At 42.4% G+C, this 13,329-nt stretch overlaps 1 protein-coding gene across 2 annotated transcripts; it reads right to left on the bottom strand.

The window, feature by feature from the left end:
- Positions 1-10,868: 10,868 nt before the first annotated feature.
- AURKAIP1 (aurora kinase A interacting protein 1) lies at positions 10,869-13,315 on the bottom strand. Of its 2 annotated transcripts, none has more exons than XM_026862857.1 (4): positions 13,273-13,315; positions 12,834-12,922; positions 11,899-12,347; positions 10,869-11,035 (listed from the first exon to the last, which is right to left on the bottom strand). In XM_026862857.1, the coding sequence occupies exons 2-4, from the start codon at positions 12,883-12,885 to the stop codon at positions 10,928-10,930; spliced, it is 609 nt and encodes a 202-aa protein (XP_026718658.1). In that variant the 5' UTR covers positions 12,886-12,922; positions 13,273-13,315; the 3' UTR covers positions 10,869-10,927. The 2 variants fall into 2 exon arrangements, with proteins under 2 accessions (XP_026718658.1, XP_026718659.1); XM_026862858.1 differs by lacking the exon at positions 13,273-13,315 and adding an exon at positions 13,038-13,229.
- Positions 13,316-13,329: the final 14 nt, after the last annotated feature.

The following is a 13,329-nucleotide window of genomic DNA, read 5'->3' on the forward strand; positions in this document are numbered from 1 at the left end:
CGGGACTGACTCACTCCCATGGGAGCTGCGGTTCTGCAGCATCTTAGCGTTTTCAAATCCACACTGAAACCACCAGGCTCCGCTCTAGGGGATAGATACCTAGTCCTGGTCCAATTTGGCAGATGGTAGACAGCACCAGGATTCAGGAGGAAATGATTGAGGGATCAAATCATCACTTTGAACATTTACTCAGCCAGTGTGTTTGTCTTAAGAAATGTGAGAGAAGGCAGCAGCTCAGAACTGTGACTTTCCACCTGGCTCTTACTCATACACTTTCTACATTTCAGAAAAAAGGCACCAGACAAGCAGACCTGGGTCCCATCTTTCACTTCAGCAACACTCCTCCGGAAAGAGAGGCCTGCACTGAACACACTTTTTCATTCCAGATCTCAAGGCAGTTTACATGGAAGTTGTTCATCCTACACAAGGAAGGTTGGTTCTGAGGGAGAGGGGCGAAGTAAGTGGACTAAGGGCCACTGAAGAACAGCGTCCAGAAATCCTGCACCACTCTCCAGTGCTCCTGCTTGCTTGCAAGATAAATCACCAGAGAGCCCTGTGCTTCTGCTCTCCTTTATCAGAGACAAGAAGAACATCCAGGTCTGAACCTAAAAGCACTCTGAAGGAAGGAGGAAGAAGATTCACGTATATTTAAACAGGCTTTGAAGCCGTAATTGTTATTGCCTAACTCCCCATTTCTGCTTGTTTCTCACAAGTAACCTGCTAAGATTCCATGCCAGAACAAAATTAAAAGCAGTGATCACCCACTAACAGCACTGATTCAGTGCTAGTGGAGAGGACTAAAAGGAGAGCCTCTTCCAAAGCAGTTCTCCAGCAATCTCACACAGCAGGTCAGGTTTCTTGAACATGGGAAAAGCTTAAACCACAAGCACACAGCACTCTATTTCTGTGAAGACCCAGAACGTTCTGAGGGTACTCAGGGAGCAGACACATTTAGCTGAGAGATGGCATTTTGTGTCCCCTTTCTGACCATCAGCATTGTGCCTCAAACCACATCTTTCGGTCTCTCCGTACATGGGAACAGTGTTCTGGTACTATGAGCTTTTGAAGGGAAACTTCATCCCTCACGCTAATTGCAGTCCATCTGTTGCACCCGCCTAAAATAATTAAGCAGTGGGATTCCAGGGACAGCATCTTATTTTGAGATCAGAAATGACTGGGAAAAAGAGTGGAAAAATTAATAGGTTGGCTCTGAAAAGGGTGCTCAAAGGTTGCCTCCCAGAGAGTTTTATTATTTACCCCAGATTTGCAGGCCATTTCATTTAAAATAAAAATACTCTGGCTGAAAGGAGGTTGCTTTCCATAATGCAGTATAATCCTGCTGCCAAATTTAGACACACAAACACGGAGCCTTGCCACCTTTTAAGGGTAGTCTACATGAATTGTGTATTTGCTCTAGATCAAGAGGACTCCGGCAATTACAACTTTAACTAAAAGGTGCTGTTTGCTTCGCCTCCTTTAGAAATCAAGTGTTCTATTTCTGCATACAAACCTATTTGCTTGAATCAGCATTGCTCCTTCTAGCCAACGATCTGAGTATTATACTACAGTTCTAAATTTAACTTTCTACCACCCTTTTGAAAAGGATCTTCATCTTCTTTAAGAAAGAGCGGAAAACGAGAAATAAAACTTTTTAGTATCTTGCCAAATGTCACAGAGGAAACATGTCAGAGCTCAGAAGCTCCCGGTTCCTCATTTCTTATATCTTAAATAATACAATAATCCCAGTTAAACTAGTGGTGTAACATGGAACCTTTCAGTGTTCTCTAGTCCCCAAGGATTTCTTACTCTAATAAGCATCATCATCACTACCCCTTTCTTCCTTGAAATCAGCCAGTAGATCCAAGGTGCTTTTTTAGTGCTCATTAAAACATAAACACCAACAGAGAGTAGCCAGCCATCAATGAAGAAATTAACAGTGTTCTGAAGTTAGCGCATCCTCTCAAAAGTGTGATTTATGTACGATGCTTGAAAAGCATGCAACTCTGCCTAATTTTTTCTTGCAAAAGCTGTCTGCTGTCCAAGTGGCCCTTGAGGAGTTATGAAAGAGTGAAATACCCCAGCGTGATCGTTCTAGTAAAATTACCTTCAACAGACAGGTCCAGAGAGAACGGTTTAACTGAAGAAAATACGGATCCTGTAAATTTATAGAAACTTGGCTCTTTACAGTCACAGTAAATGAGGTGCTCCTGACAGAACCACAACAGAGAAGGCTGTTCCTTTAGTACTTCTTGGCTCCATAAAATAACACAGTGCTTAAATAAGAGAGTAGAGGGGTGAGTGTCTCAGCTGCTGCACAGAACACTAAGCAAAAGCCACTATATAATAGTTTAGGACAGAGGAAAGAGGACATAAACTTGAGACCCACCCCACATACCCCTTCTAACTTAAGCTGATATTGTCAAATCAGCAATTACCCCCAAAGAGCCTAATTTCTACCCTTTAGTAGAAGCCACAGCTTCCACCATTGCATGAGTTCTGTCTTATTCATGACAGAGCTGATGCTTGCAGGGAAAACTGCACGTTTTGGGGTGGTTTTTGTGGTTGGTTTTGTAGTTTTGGGGTTTTTTTAAGAACATTGCTAGAGGTCTCTTGAATACCAAAGACAAAAGGGAAAAAGCCTCTCACATCAAACATACCACACCCCTTCAGTGCAGCTTACAGGACCCCGAGACACACTGAAAGTGAGCCATATTAAGGGAAATAAATGATCACTCAGCAGGATCCAGCCCAAGTTATGAGCATGTCTAAGTTGATTTTGATTTACTCCAGGCTGCAATACACAGCAAACAAACTGACTTTCCCCTTGCTGGTTTTAGGCTTTTTGCAACAGCCCTTTAGAACGGAAAAAGACAACTTCCCCTTGGCTCAAGAGAGCAGATCTCATTCCTCTCTCCAAGCATGTACCTGAAACCCGACTGCTAGAGTTAATTCCCAGGCAGGTACACAACAGAAAGCTTTGCCTGGAGCTGATCTGTGCCCGTGCCCAGTTTATGGCGTACATGCTTTGTACTGCTCTCTCCCAGTACAGCTTCTCTCAGCTGTGCACAACAGCACAAGCTTGCAGAGCTCTTCAGAGCCATGGAACCTGTCATCCCCCTCAACAGCCTGTGTATGCTCCGGTAACAGAAACCATTTGAAGAAGGGGCGGGGAGGGGGGAAACAAAACAACCCAAAACACCAGTAAAGCTTATTTAGAGTTCCCACTCCAAGTTGGGGAGCAGCCCCATGACACCAAATGCAGTAATGCTTATTCCTCCATCTCTACAATTTGGAAATGTTCAAGTTACTCGAACCTAGCAGCCCTACTCCAGAAGCAGCTGTCCCTATGCTGAAAGCCACATACATGTATTTTCATCTGTTCTCCTTTCCGGTCCCCACGTCAACTTCGTAATTAGAAACGACTCAAGGAGGTGGCGTTGCACCCAAGGCACAGATATCATTATTTTCCGCTCACTTTCTCTTCACAGTCCCAGGGTTTTGCATAAATTACTTGCGAGAGAAAGTCTTTCCTGTCTTTCCGAGGGCTACAACCCAACCCAAGGGATGGATGCTGTTGTCAGAAAGTAGGACACGTTTAGCTCTGTCCTACCTTCGGATGGGCCTACAGCTGAAGTTCTCACAGACAGCAGGATGCCAACAGTATTACGGGCCATTCTCCTCCATCACAAAGACAGTAAAATTGAGCCCAGAGCTCTCTGGAGGATGCCCGTTCAGACCTAGGGAAAGCAAGAGAAAAGATCTTAATGCAGCAGCATCTTCTGGACAGTAACTGAAACAATATGAATGGTCAGGGAAGCCAAAGCAAGGCCTGCTAAGCCTGGGTGAGCAGTCCCAGATTCTGCCTTGGGGATGTACCTGCTGATTCTGCTGCTGGACAGACTCCAGCTGGCTGTTCCACAATGAACCAGCTGCTCCATCAGTAAAGGGCTCTGACTCAAAAGCACCCAGGGAATGGAGCTGGTGAGTAACTTGGTGCTGTTTACACACAGTCACGCTGCTGACTGTAACTGTTGCAGTTTCTTCTACAGATTTTTTCTTTGGCACACTCTTCTGTGACTGCTTATTCTTCAAGTTTAACCAGTTCCTCACTGGCTGGTGATAAAGCTCAGCCAGAAGCATCCTGCCATGAATCGTAAATTCTCTTAACACAACCCTGACAAATTCCAGCCTGTGAGTTTTCAACCTGACGTACCAACTCCTTGGCTCAGGACTCCACATCCCTGCCTTAACACCAAGCACTTTGCAAATGGTTGTGGACTCTGAAGTGCTTGCAGTTGCTGAGAGGCTCCAGGAGTGTTTTTTCCAGACCTTGACATACCAAAGGCAATGACACTCCCTCAGCACAAGACCTGTCTGATCGGTACCAAGTCTTGTTTATTGAACAAGCAAAAAAAATAATTCTTGACCAATATTTCATGTTATTTTTCTACTTTAAACAAAATTTTAGCCACATTTTCCAAGGAAACAAGGCACATTCAGTTACACGATTCCACTGTCCATTCAACCTCCTCCTTCTTCCCGTTATTTTGAAATACAATAGCCCATTTCGGCTACATTCAAGAGTAAGGAATAAGTCTGGTTTAGAGTTCTTACAAGTTTCGAACTATCGTAACAGAGGAGAGATGCATTAGTGCCCATGCAGTAAGCAAGACTAAAAAATTGCCTTATTTCAGGAGATTGACCCAAGAGTCATATATCAGCTGGTCTTCTTAACTTCCCTAACTCACAGAACTCCTTGTTTCAGTTTTGTTCCTCTGTCTTAAAGGGAAAGGCAAGCAAGGATGGATACTTCCATGGGAAAGTCAACACACTGCTTGCTTAAATTGAGCTCAGATGGCTACAAGAGTTACAGTTGCTGATATATTTTTTTTTTTAAATTTAAAAATCAGTAGAAAAAGCAAAACCCACTTTTCAAAACCATTTCAGTTCTACAAATGCAATGCTCCAGCTTAAGTACAGACTGCTGTTGGTTTTGGAAAGTAACCGACCAGGCTCAGCCCGAAAGAACCCAAACCAGGATGTTTTCACAGTCAAAACAGAAATGCCAACAGCAGAACAGCATGAATGGTGAAAAGAAGAAAAAAAAAATAGTGATTTTAGTTATCCGCAGGTGCTGTTTGCAAGATCGGTAAGATCACATGGGCCAGATTTTCAGCTAGTGCAAACAAGCACGGTTTATTAACTTTGGAATCCATGGACTAGGGTTCACACCCACTGAAGTAGAGCTGGCTTCGTATTTTGAGAAGGACCAAATCAGAGCTAGTGAAGCCAATGTACATACACTAACTTACCCTAGGAAACATTTTGACAGTTTTTAATATGAAAGTGTTCTATTTAATACGGGTATTAGCTCACCAGAGCAAAAGGTACACATTATTTCTGCTCAGGAATTATTGGGCAATGGGTCAGGTAACAGAAGGAGCAAGATCCTATTAACCCCTTGAAAAGTGTGTTCTGTACTCCAGATGGTCATAAACGTTCCCTGACACGGGCTGACACGTACTCCTTTTAAGCCTGATCTTGAGTTTACTGATGGAAGAAAGAACAACAGTTCCCACAACACAGACATAAAAAGAACTTGGACTTCTGGTGCCAGAGTTATGCTATGCAGAGAAATCCTCCTGCAGCAAAGGAAAAGGCATCAGCCCTGCCCTCTCCCTCTGATGTAAAAAAAACCCAAACCAAAACAGAGAACCACCAAACAAACAAAAAAAAAAAAAGCAAACCACCACACAACCAAACCCCCTGCTCCTCCCCTCCCCAAAACCAACCAACCACAAAAACCATCAAACAAACAAAACCCACAAACAAACAAATAAAAGCCAACACCACCACAAAAACACCATGCTCAAAAAAAAAAAAAAGAGAACATCCTATCAGGAGCCAATACAACGGTAACATGAAGAATATTTCTCTCTACGTTTGCTGCTACTGTTGTGTGCAGCCAGGTTTACTGAGCATCCCACAGCCTGTCCTCAGCACTTCAACACACACGTGCCTGCTCCCATGAGATCGCAGCTGAAAACGCTGTGAATAAACTCTTTCAGTCTGGATCCTTTCAAGGTGACGCTCCATCAGCCTAACAAAATCTGGGTAGTACCAACGTAACTTTTCTTCCAGGCTCCTCACGGTTTAGGATTTAAGGATACTCAGCCTTTTGCATGTCTACAAACAGCCTCGATTCAGATCAGACATCTTCAACATGAAGTCTTCAGTCTTTTTACAACCTAGGCAGCTCCTGGTTTGAATCAGCTTCAGGTTTGGTCTCAGGAGCTGGGGAAGCCATCATTACATTCCACTCCATTTCCTTTCCACATGACTCCTTCCAGGACAGCCAGCAAACTGTCCTCTGTCCGTGCCAAGGACAGCACGGAGAGGGCATCCATGTCTCAGACTCATTGCCTGCACAGCCTCAGGGCTGCTTTAACAGCTAGCAGACTATCCAACATGCTTCCTAGGGTAAGCACAAGATTTCCAAAGGAAAGGAACATCTTGTATTGACTGCTGGCCTTTCCCTTTTCCTATGACAAACTCACAGTTGAACAGAATTAATTTGAAGTGAGCCAAAACTACAGCAGACAATTACCAAGGAACCTGTTCCTGTGGAGAACTGGAGCACACGGCTGCCGTATAGAGCCAAAAATCTCTTCTGTAGACTCCAGACCATCAGAGGTGCTGTAGTTAACTGCTGCTGGTGCCTGAAAAGGTTAAGCCAAATGGCTAAGCTGCTGCAAATTCACATACATTTTAAATGTTTCTACTTTCCACAAATTTGGGGTTCAATCCTGTTACCAAAGGAACCAACCTGCTCGGCTTCCCCAATTGCACTGAAATCGTGCAGTTGTTTTCTTTATAAAAAGGTAATTGAAATAAATCTTCTACTCCCCATCAGTATCACAGATCTCCTGCTTCAGCGTTATTTCTAAAAATCTCTTGTCACTGCTAACACCTCATCTCTGCCACTGCGGACCACTAAACAATCATCTAGCTACGCAAAGTACAGTTGATCCAGACTTTTCCACTCCTGTGCCAGTCAAACCTCTCTTGGATTGTGTTATACAACACGGTAGTTGAGGAAAAGCTGCAGCAAGCAGTTCTTTCACATTGCTCCCTTGCCCATATACAGTCAGGCCCAATTCTCTGCTGCAAGTTATTTGTAAGTTTTATTGGATTCATTTGTCTGGATGAAAGAACTGTTATGTCCAGAAGCCTCTAAAAAACTTCAACAATCCATACTGATGCAATGCATTCTTAGAGAGAAGACTCCTAAAAATGCATTTAATTCCCACCCTAGGAAGAAACATTGCTATCCAGGTCAAGGAGACAAGTAAAATCTCAAGTTTTCCAGCAGCCATTACTTGCTGGGGCAGATGTAAGATGGGACAGAAATACCATTTCTATCTCTGAAGCCCATTATCACTACGTTGCTGGGGTCTGACCCTTCCAAAAAGAGTAACAGCCTCTGAGTTTGCAATGTGATGCTTCGGCTGAGAGAAACAAAACGCAGAACTTTCATCCCTTCTGAGTCAGCTGACTTCCTGCTTCAGAGCCAACTCATTTCAGCACAAACCGGATCGCTGTGATAAAACTACCAGGCTTGATGTTCTGTTCAGCTATCCGAGCTCTCTGTCTGTATTTAAGTGACTGCAATCCAAGAATCAGGAGTGTAAGCATGAGTGGAATTGGGTTTATATTCCAATTTTGAGGGACCTTTCCAGGCCAATGACTGTCAGGGAGTTTCAAACATAAAATCACCATCCCACAGGACATCTCCAGTCTCTGTAATAAAGAGCAAGAACTCATCTAGCAAGCTCCTGATGACTTTCAACCATTTCCTCTCTCTCAGAACAGCAGAATAACGAGACAAAGGAGAAATCTTCCAGTCTTAAATATTTTGAGAATTATAAAAGTCAAACCTTTCCTGTTCAGAGCCTTTTTTTTTTTTCTGCCACAGCTACATATACACATATACATTTTCCAAGTGTGCAGCTACGTTGGAATGCACGGATTTGGGAGAGGAACAGCAACTCACAATAAAGCTTTGTGAATAGCGTATTACATACTCGTGCTCCCCCTACAGAAAAATAGGTGCAGCTTTCATCTATCTGATTCTCTGTTTAGCAAGGTGAGGGACAGTTCAAAATTGCATCCTGTGGTCAAGAGAGTGAAAGCAAGTTGATACAGCCCTGGTATGTATTTGATTAGTGCCACGTAAGATAGAGTCTTTGCACTATCTGCCACAAAGAAAATACAAATTCTGAGATGTGCTTTGAGGTCCTTCAGCACAAAGGAATGGAGCATTTCTGTGACTAATACTGGCAGTAAGTGCCATGGATGGTTTACAGACACCTGTAAATTACACAGTAGTTCCAGACTTCTATACATGGTTGTGTAATTATGCCTAATAGATGTAAAAGTAAGAACTACCCTCGGCAGACTACAATTTGGACTACTACTTAGAGGGCATACCATTTAATAAGCTACTTTACTCCATGGAGAGTTGAAATTCACCACATAAATACCCTAATATAATACACCATGGTACAAGAGCTCACTTGCATTGGACCATCACGAGGTACTGAATGATTATGTTTTGCAATTCCCACTATTTCAGTAAATCTCTTTTCTAGTTACTATCCCAATATAAAAACAAGTTAGAGCAAGGTGGTGGTGCTGATCCAGGAAAATGGCATACAAAGTTCTCTGCCTGCATGACTCCAGCAGATGTGAGTGCAATGGACAAGTTTGTGATCTACATGATGCTTCCCAAGAGGTTTTATGTCAAACTACAGAGGTAAGACCAAGCTAAACCTTAGTGGATAAAAATGGACAGCATACCATTAGGTAGTTAGTAGATTCAGAGACTACAACAGAGAACAAAGATACAAGTTGTAGGATTAAGACCGACAAAATCAAGAAAGAATAAACATCAAAACTGGAATCAGAGGTACAGCACTGCTAAGTGGACAGGGCATGCTACTGCTGTCTTTGTTAAAACTCTTTTGTTCTGTGTAATTCCAAAGGCATCCCAACTCTTCAGCAGCCAGCAATCTCCTGGAAATGTGCAAACTGATCATCATTTTTCTTGGACTAAGAGTCAGTAAGAGAATCTATAGGGCTGACAGAACAACAATGCTGGCATAAAGGATCTTAAAACAACTGTGACTGGGGAAAAAGACACAGACCTGGCTTCAAAGGTGCTAATCCTCTCAGGCTCCAGCCTTTTATCTATGCATCTTTGCACAGGGAATGTGGATTGATATTTTAGAAACGCCTAGATGCACTCTGCATATTTAACAAACTTGTAAGCCAGAATTAACTCAATCTTCTCTTACTCAGAGAGTAAGGCTCATGGCTAGACACCCTCCTCTTTGCTGAAATCCTGACAGTGGGCCAAATGAAAGAGTCCTACTGGTCTCAGTTAAAAGCAACTGCTGCCTATTTAAAGCACGAAAAGACAGAACATCTTTTTAATTTGATCAAAGTTGCCTACTGTTAACATCTGGTTTGGAAAAAATAACTATAAAAACGTGATAACCACATGCTTCTACAGGAATTCAATACAGTTCTCAGAATGCCAACAATTCTCTCGCAAGATTAATCAACTTTTAAATGTGAGTGTACCCTTTCCTTAAAATCCCAACATGAAGATCCAGCTAGCTTCTACATTAATGGCTGAGAAGTTCCAGAGGCTTTGAATTTACTGCCATCTGGTGACGAGAGCAGCAGAGCCACACACAGACCCTGGCACAATGTTCACGGTGTGTGAGGAGTCACCTGTCCCTCCTGCAGCAACATGACACTGTACCTCGTAGCAATGAGTTCCACAGATGATTTTTTTCCTTCCCTTTCAGTTTAGTCAAGCGTCCTGCTCCTGGCAGATAGAGGGGAACGCATTTTCTGGTAGAACGACGAGCCTAAGAGAGCTCATTCTTTTTCCCACCTTTTTCTCCATCCCATCTATCTGCTGGAATACACAGGGAAGAACGACATCGCACAGAAGTTAACTGCCTCAGGCAGAAAAATCTGAAGCGGACCCCAAAACAGAACCCAGACATAAAGTCCTCTGTCAGGGTTTAAAATAAGTATTTGTATTTTTCACAGCTTTCATGACTCTCTTCAATGTAAAACCAGCTGATTACAAGGTTGTCTCAGGCACAAAACAGGTTCTGTAGTTAATGAACAATTAGTTCTGAACTTTTACTAATACCAGTATCTGGATGTTCTGTATGACAGGGTCAATCATAGAAAAAAATAACAATTTTTATTAGCACAGAACAGAACAAATAAACATGCTTTTTAAGGATGCTCATACATCCTTAAAGCCACATGACACCACGGCTTCAGAGAAGTGAAAATTAAAGCTTCTGTAGATATATTCTGTAGAATTCTGATGCAATTCCTATTTCACAACAACTCTTCTGCTTCAATTCGTATCTCGCAATAACTCTTATTCAACACCAGTCCTTTTATAATAAGGCCAAGAAAGAATGAGATTTTGAAAAGAACTTTTCAAAATACTTGTGTTTTCTATAGACTTGCAACCAGAAGAATTCTTTCAGTTATCCCATCTCCCACCACCGATTTTTCTTACAGTACATGGTTCAGTCTAACCTTAAACAGCAACTTCAGAAATTCAGCTCTAGTCTAAGCCAGACAGCTGGGGGCAGCAGCACAGCACCGCACACAGCAGGGCCGAGTCACTATACAAAGGGCTCACACCATTCTTTGGAGGAGGAAAAGCACATCGCTGTCAGGTATAACATCTTACCCTTGGAAAACTGCTCACCAAGACTGAAAATTTCCTCCTACTAATTTCATCACACTCAGAAAAAGGTTAAAAGCAATCCGCGTACTTAAATATTTTTTAATTACAATTACAGGTTAAAACTCATTACAAGTGTTTTTATCGCTTTGAGCTTTTCAGAAATATCGGGGGTGTTCGCCATCCCGCAGGAGGATTTTTCAAACCAGCTCTTTTCCAGATGCGCTCCAAATCTTTCTCAAATTTTATCTAAAAGGAAAAAAAAAAAAAAAAAAAAAAAAAAAAAAAAAAAAAAAAGTAACATAACTCAGAAGCAACACTCAAGTATTCAGCCGCTGCCCACATGTGCCAAGGAGAATCTAGGTACAACACATACAAAGGAAAGAAAATATACTAAAATGCACAAGGATCTTGGTAGCATTATTTTAAGAGTCCTGTGTGAGGAAAACTGAGAAGGTGGAAAACAAAACTGTAAGAAAATTAAGATTTCCTCATCATAAAGCCTTCAACACTGCTTCCTACAAACTCAAAGAAACAGAATTACAATTAACCCCAATTTGCACCTAGGCAAGGTGAAAATTACCAGCGAATGAATTAAACTACATCACTGCAAACCTAAGGGACTATTGGAAAGCAGTGTTGAATGAAAACATCTACAATTTGAATGAAGGCCCATGGCTTCCCTCACCCCTTCTATCAGGGGAACTAAAAGGCTTCTGTGCAGAAAAAGACAAGAGGAAGAACTTGAGGGAAGAAATGAAAACGTCTCCCTGACAGAACACAGACACATGATTTAATCTTCAGCACAAATGCTAAAATACTCCATAAGCCATATATTTTTAAGTTACTGATCATACAACAAAAATTACATCTAGTAACTACCACACATATACGTTTACAGCCACAGAAATTTTCTAAATTCCAAGTTCTGAAGATGTACAGGTCACACACAAAACAGAAAAAGCTACTGAACCAGTAAATACTGAATTCATTAAGGCTCTCCAAGTTTCCCCAAATCAATTCCATCTAAAAACATAATCTGATACCTGAACAGAGGCAGTTTGAGAAGTGGACACTTCTATGTCAAGAAGTTCTCTCTACCCTGAGCATACCTGACGTTTCTTCTTGCGACCTTCCTTTATCGTCCTCCGTATAAACTTCCTCCGCTTCAGCAGCTTTTTGAACTTGTGCCGATTCATTTTCCTTCTGCGAATCTTCAGAACGTTCTTACACTGAATCTTGTTGCTAAGTGTTCCATCTCCTTCCTCCACATCAGCTCCTTCATCAGATGGGGGACAGTCATACTGCTGGAGGGGTTCATAGCCCACTTCTTCCTCAGCATTAACGACTTCTGCTTTAGGGAGGGAGTATCTAACTGTCAGCCAGCTTTCTAAGGGGCTGATGGAAAGTTTTCTGGGGATCAGCATCTCTTCCAGTTCAGGGTCCAGAGCATACCACCGCTGAGGCTGGGCTCCACTCTTGTTAGGTGGCTGCGTGCTATAGCGTGCAGATGTAGAATGATGGCAAAGAAAGGAAGACACTGACCTTGGCAAAAGGCGGCCTTTGAAAAGAAAAGAATTTCACTTAAAAGGCAGAATTTTCAAACAGTACCTTAAGAAAAGCTCTGCCCAGCTTTCAAACCACCAGACAACTGTGGCCAGAATGATCTAAAAAGGAAGCTGTTTACAAAAGTTATATTCCCACCATGGAAGCAAGAACGTATCTTTAAATTTTAATTTAATCATGTTGCTGTAATGCCATCTACTAAAATTATGTATTTTATTGTGTAAGTACAATTGGGAATGGCTAATAACTGTTCAATGTACTACACTTTTCTGCTGCTAAGGAATCTCCTAAGCTTAAAAGAGGTCAAACCAGACTACACAATACTGACAGAGTAAAACATAATAACAGTTGATAACTACTAAATCAACAGCCTCACCACTCTTCCACTGCTGCTGGTGAAGAAATTCCTGGGAGCCTAACTAGCCCAGGAAAAAAAAAAAAAAAATAAAGGAGAAAACTACATCACACCACATTTGTTTACCTGCAATTCGTGAAGCCTTCAGTAACGGGGAAGTCAGCTGTGATATTAACATATTGTTTCACTTCGGTCACTGTCAGAGCCAGTAACGACTGTTAAAATAAGAACATTTATTTAATGAGGCAAACGTTGTTTCCGCACTTTAAAAAGTTCTAAATTTAATCCAAAACCCCAAAAAGATGGGCTGAGACACCCTCCTCGTTTTACCAACAGGCTGTGGGGTTTTGCTTTAAGGGCCTGGCCCACAAGCACTGGTGTAGCCGGGTTGCAGAGAGGGTTAATAAAGATTTAAAAATAAGGCAATTTCAGGCGATTTCAACCCGAGGCCCACTGGCACACTTCAGCTCCGTGCCGCAGGTGTTATTCCCACAGCAAAAGAAAAAGGCGCCCACAGCCCTCAGGCCGTGAGGAACGGCCGCGCGGCCTAAGGACGCGCCGCTACCAAGGCGGGCCGGCCCGCAGCTCCGCCGACAGCCTCCTCTCCACAGCCGAGCCGGCA

The sequence above is a fragment of the Athene cunicularia genome (assembly GCF_003259725.1).
Source record: "Athene cunicularia isolate RWA chromosome 21 unlocalized genomic scaffold, athCun1 chr21_part1, whole genome shotgun sequence".
Taxonomy (NCBI): domain Eukaryota; kingdom Metazoa; phylum Chordata; class Aves; order Strigiformes; family Strigidae; genus Athene; species Athene cunicularia.

Coding starts and splice junctions, on each gene's coding strand:
- AURKAIP1 (XM_026862857.1), bottom strand. CDS start 12,885: ATGTTAATATCACAGCTGACTTCCCCGTTACTGAAGGCTTCACGAATT. Junction 12,348..12,833: donor GAAGGCTTCACGAATTGCAG/GTAAACAAATGT, acceptor TTCTTTTCAAAG/GCCGCCTTTTGCCAAGGTCA. Junction 11,036..11,898: donor GTCGCAAGAAGAAACGTCAG/GTATGCTCAGGG, acceptor TTTTCCTTTTAG/ATAAAATTTGAGAAAGATTT.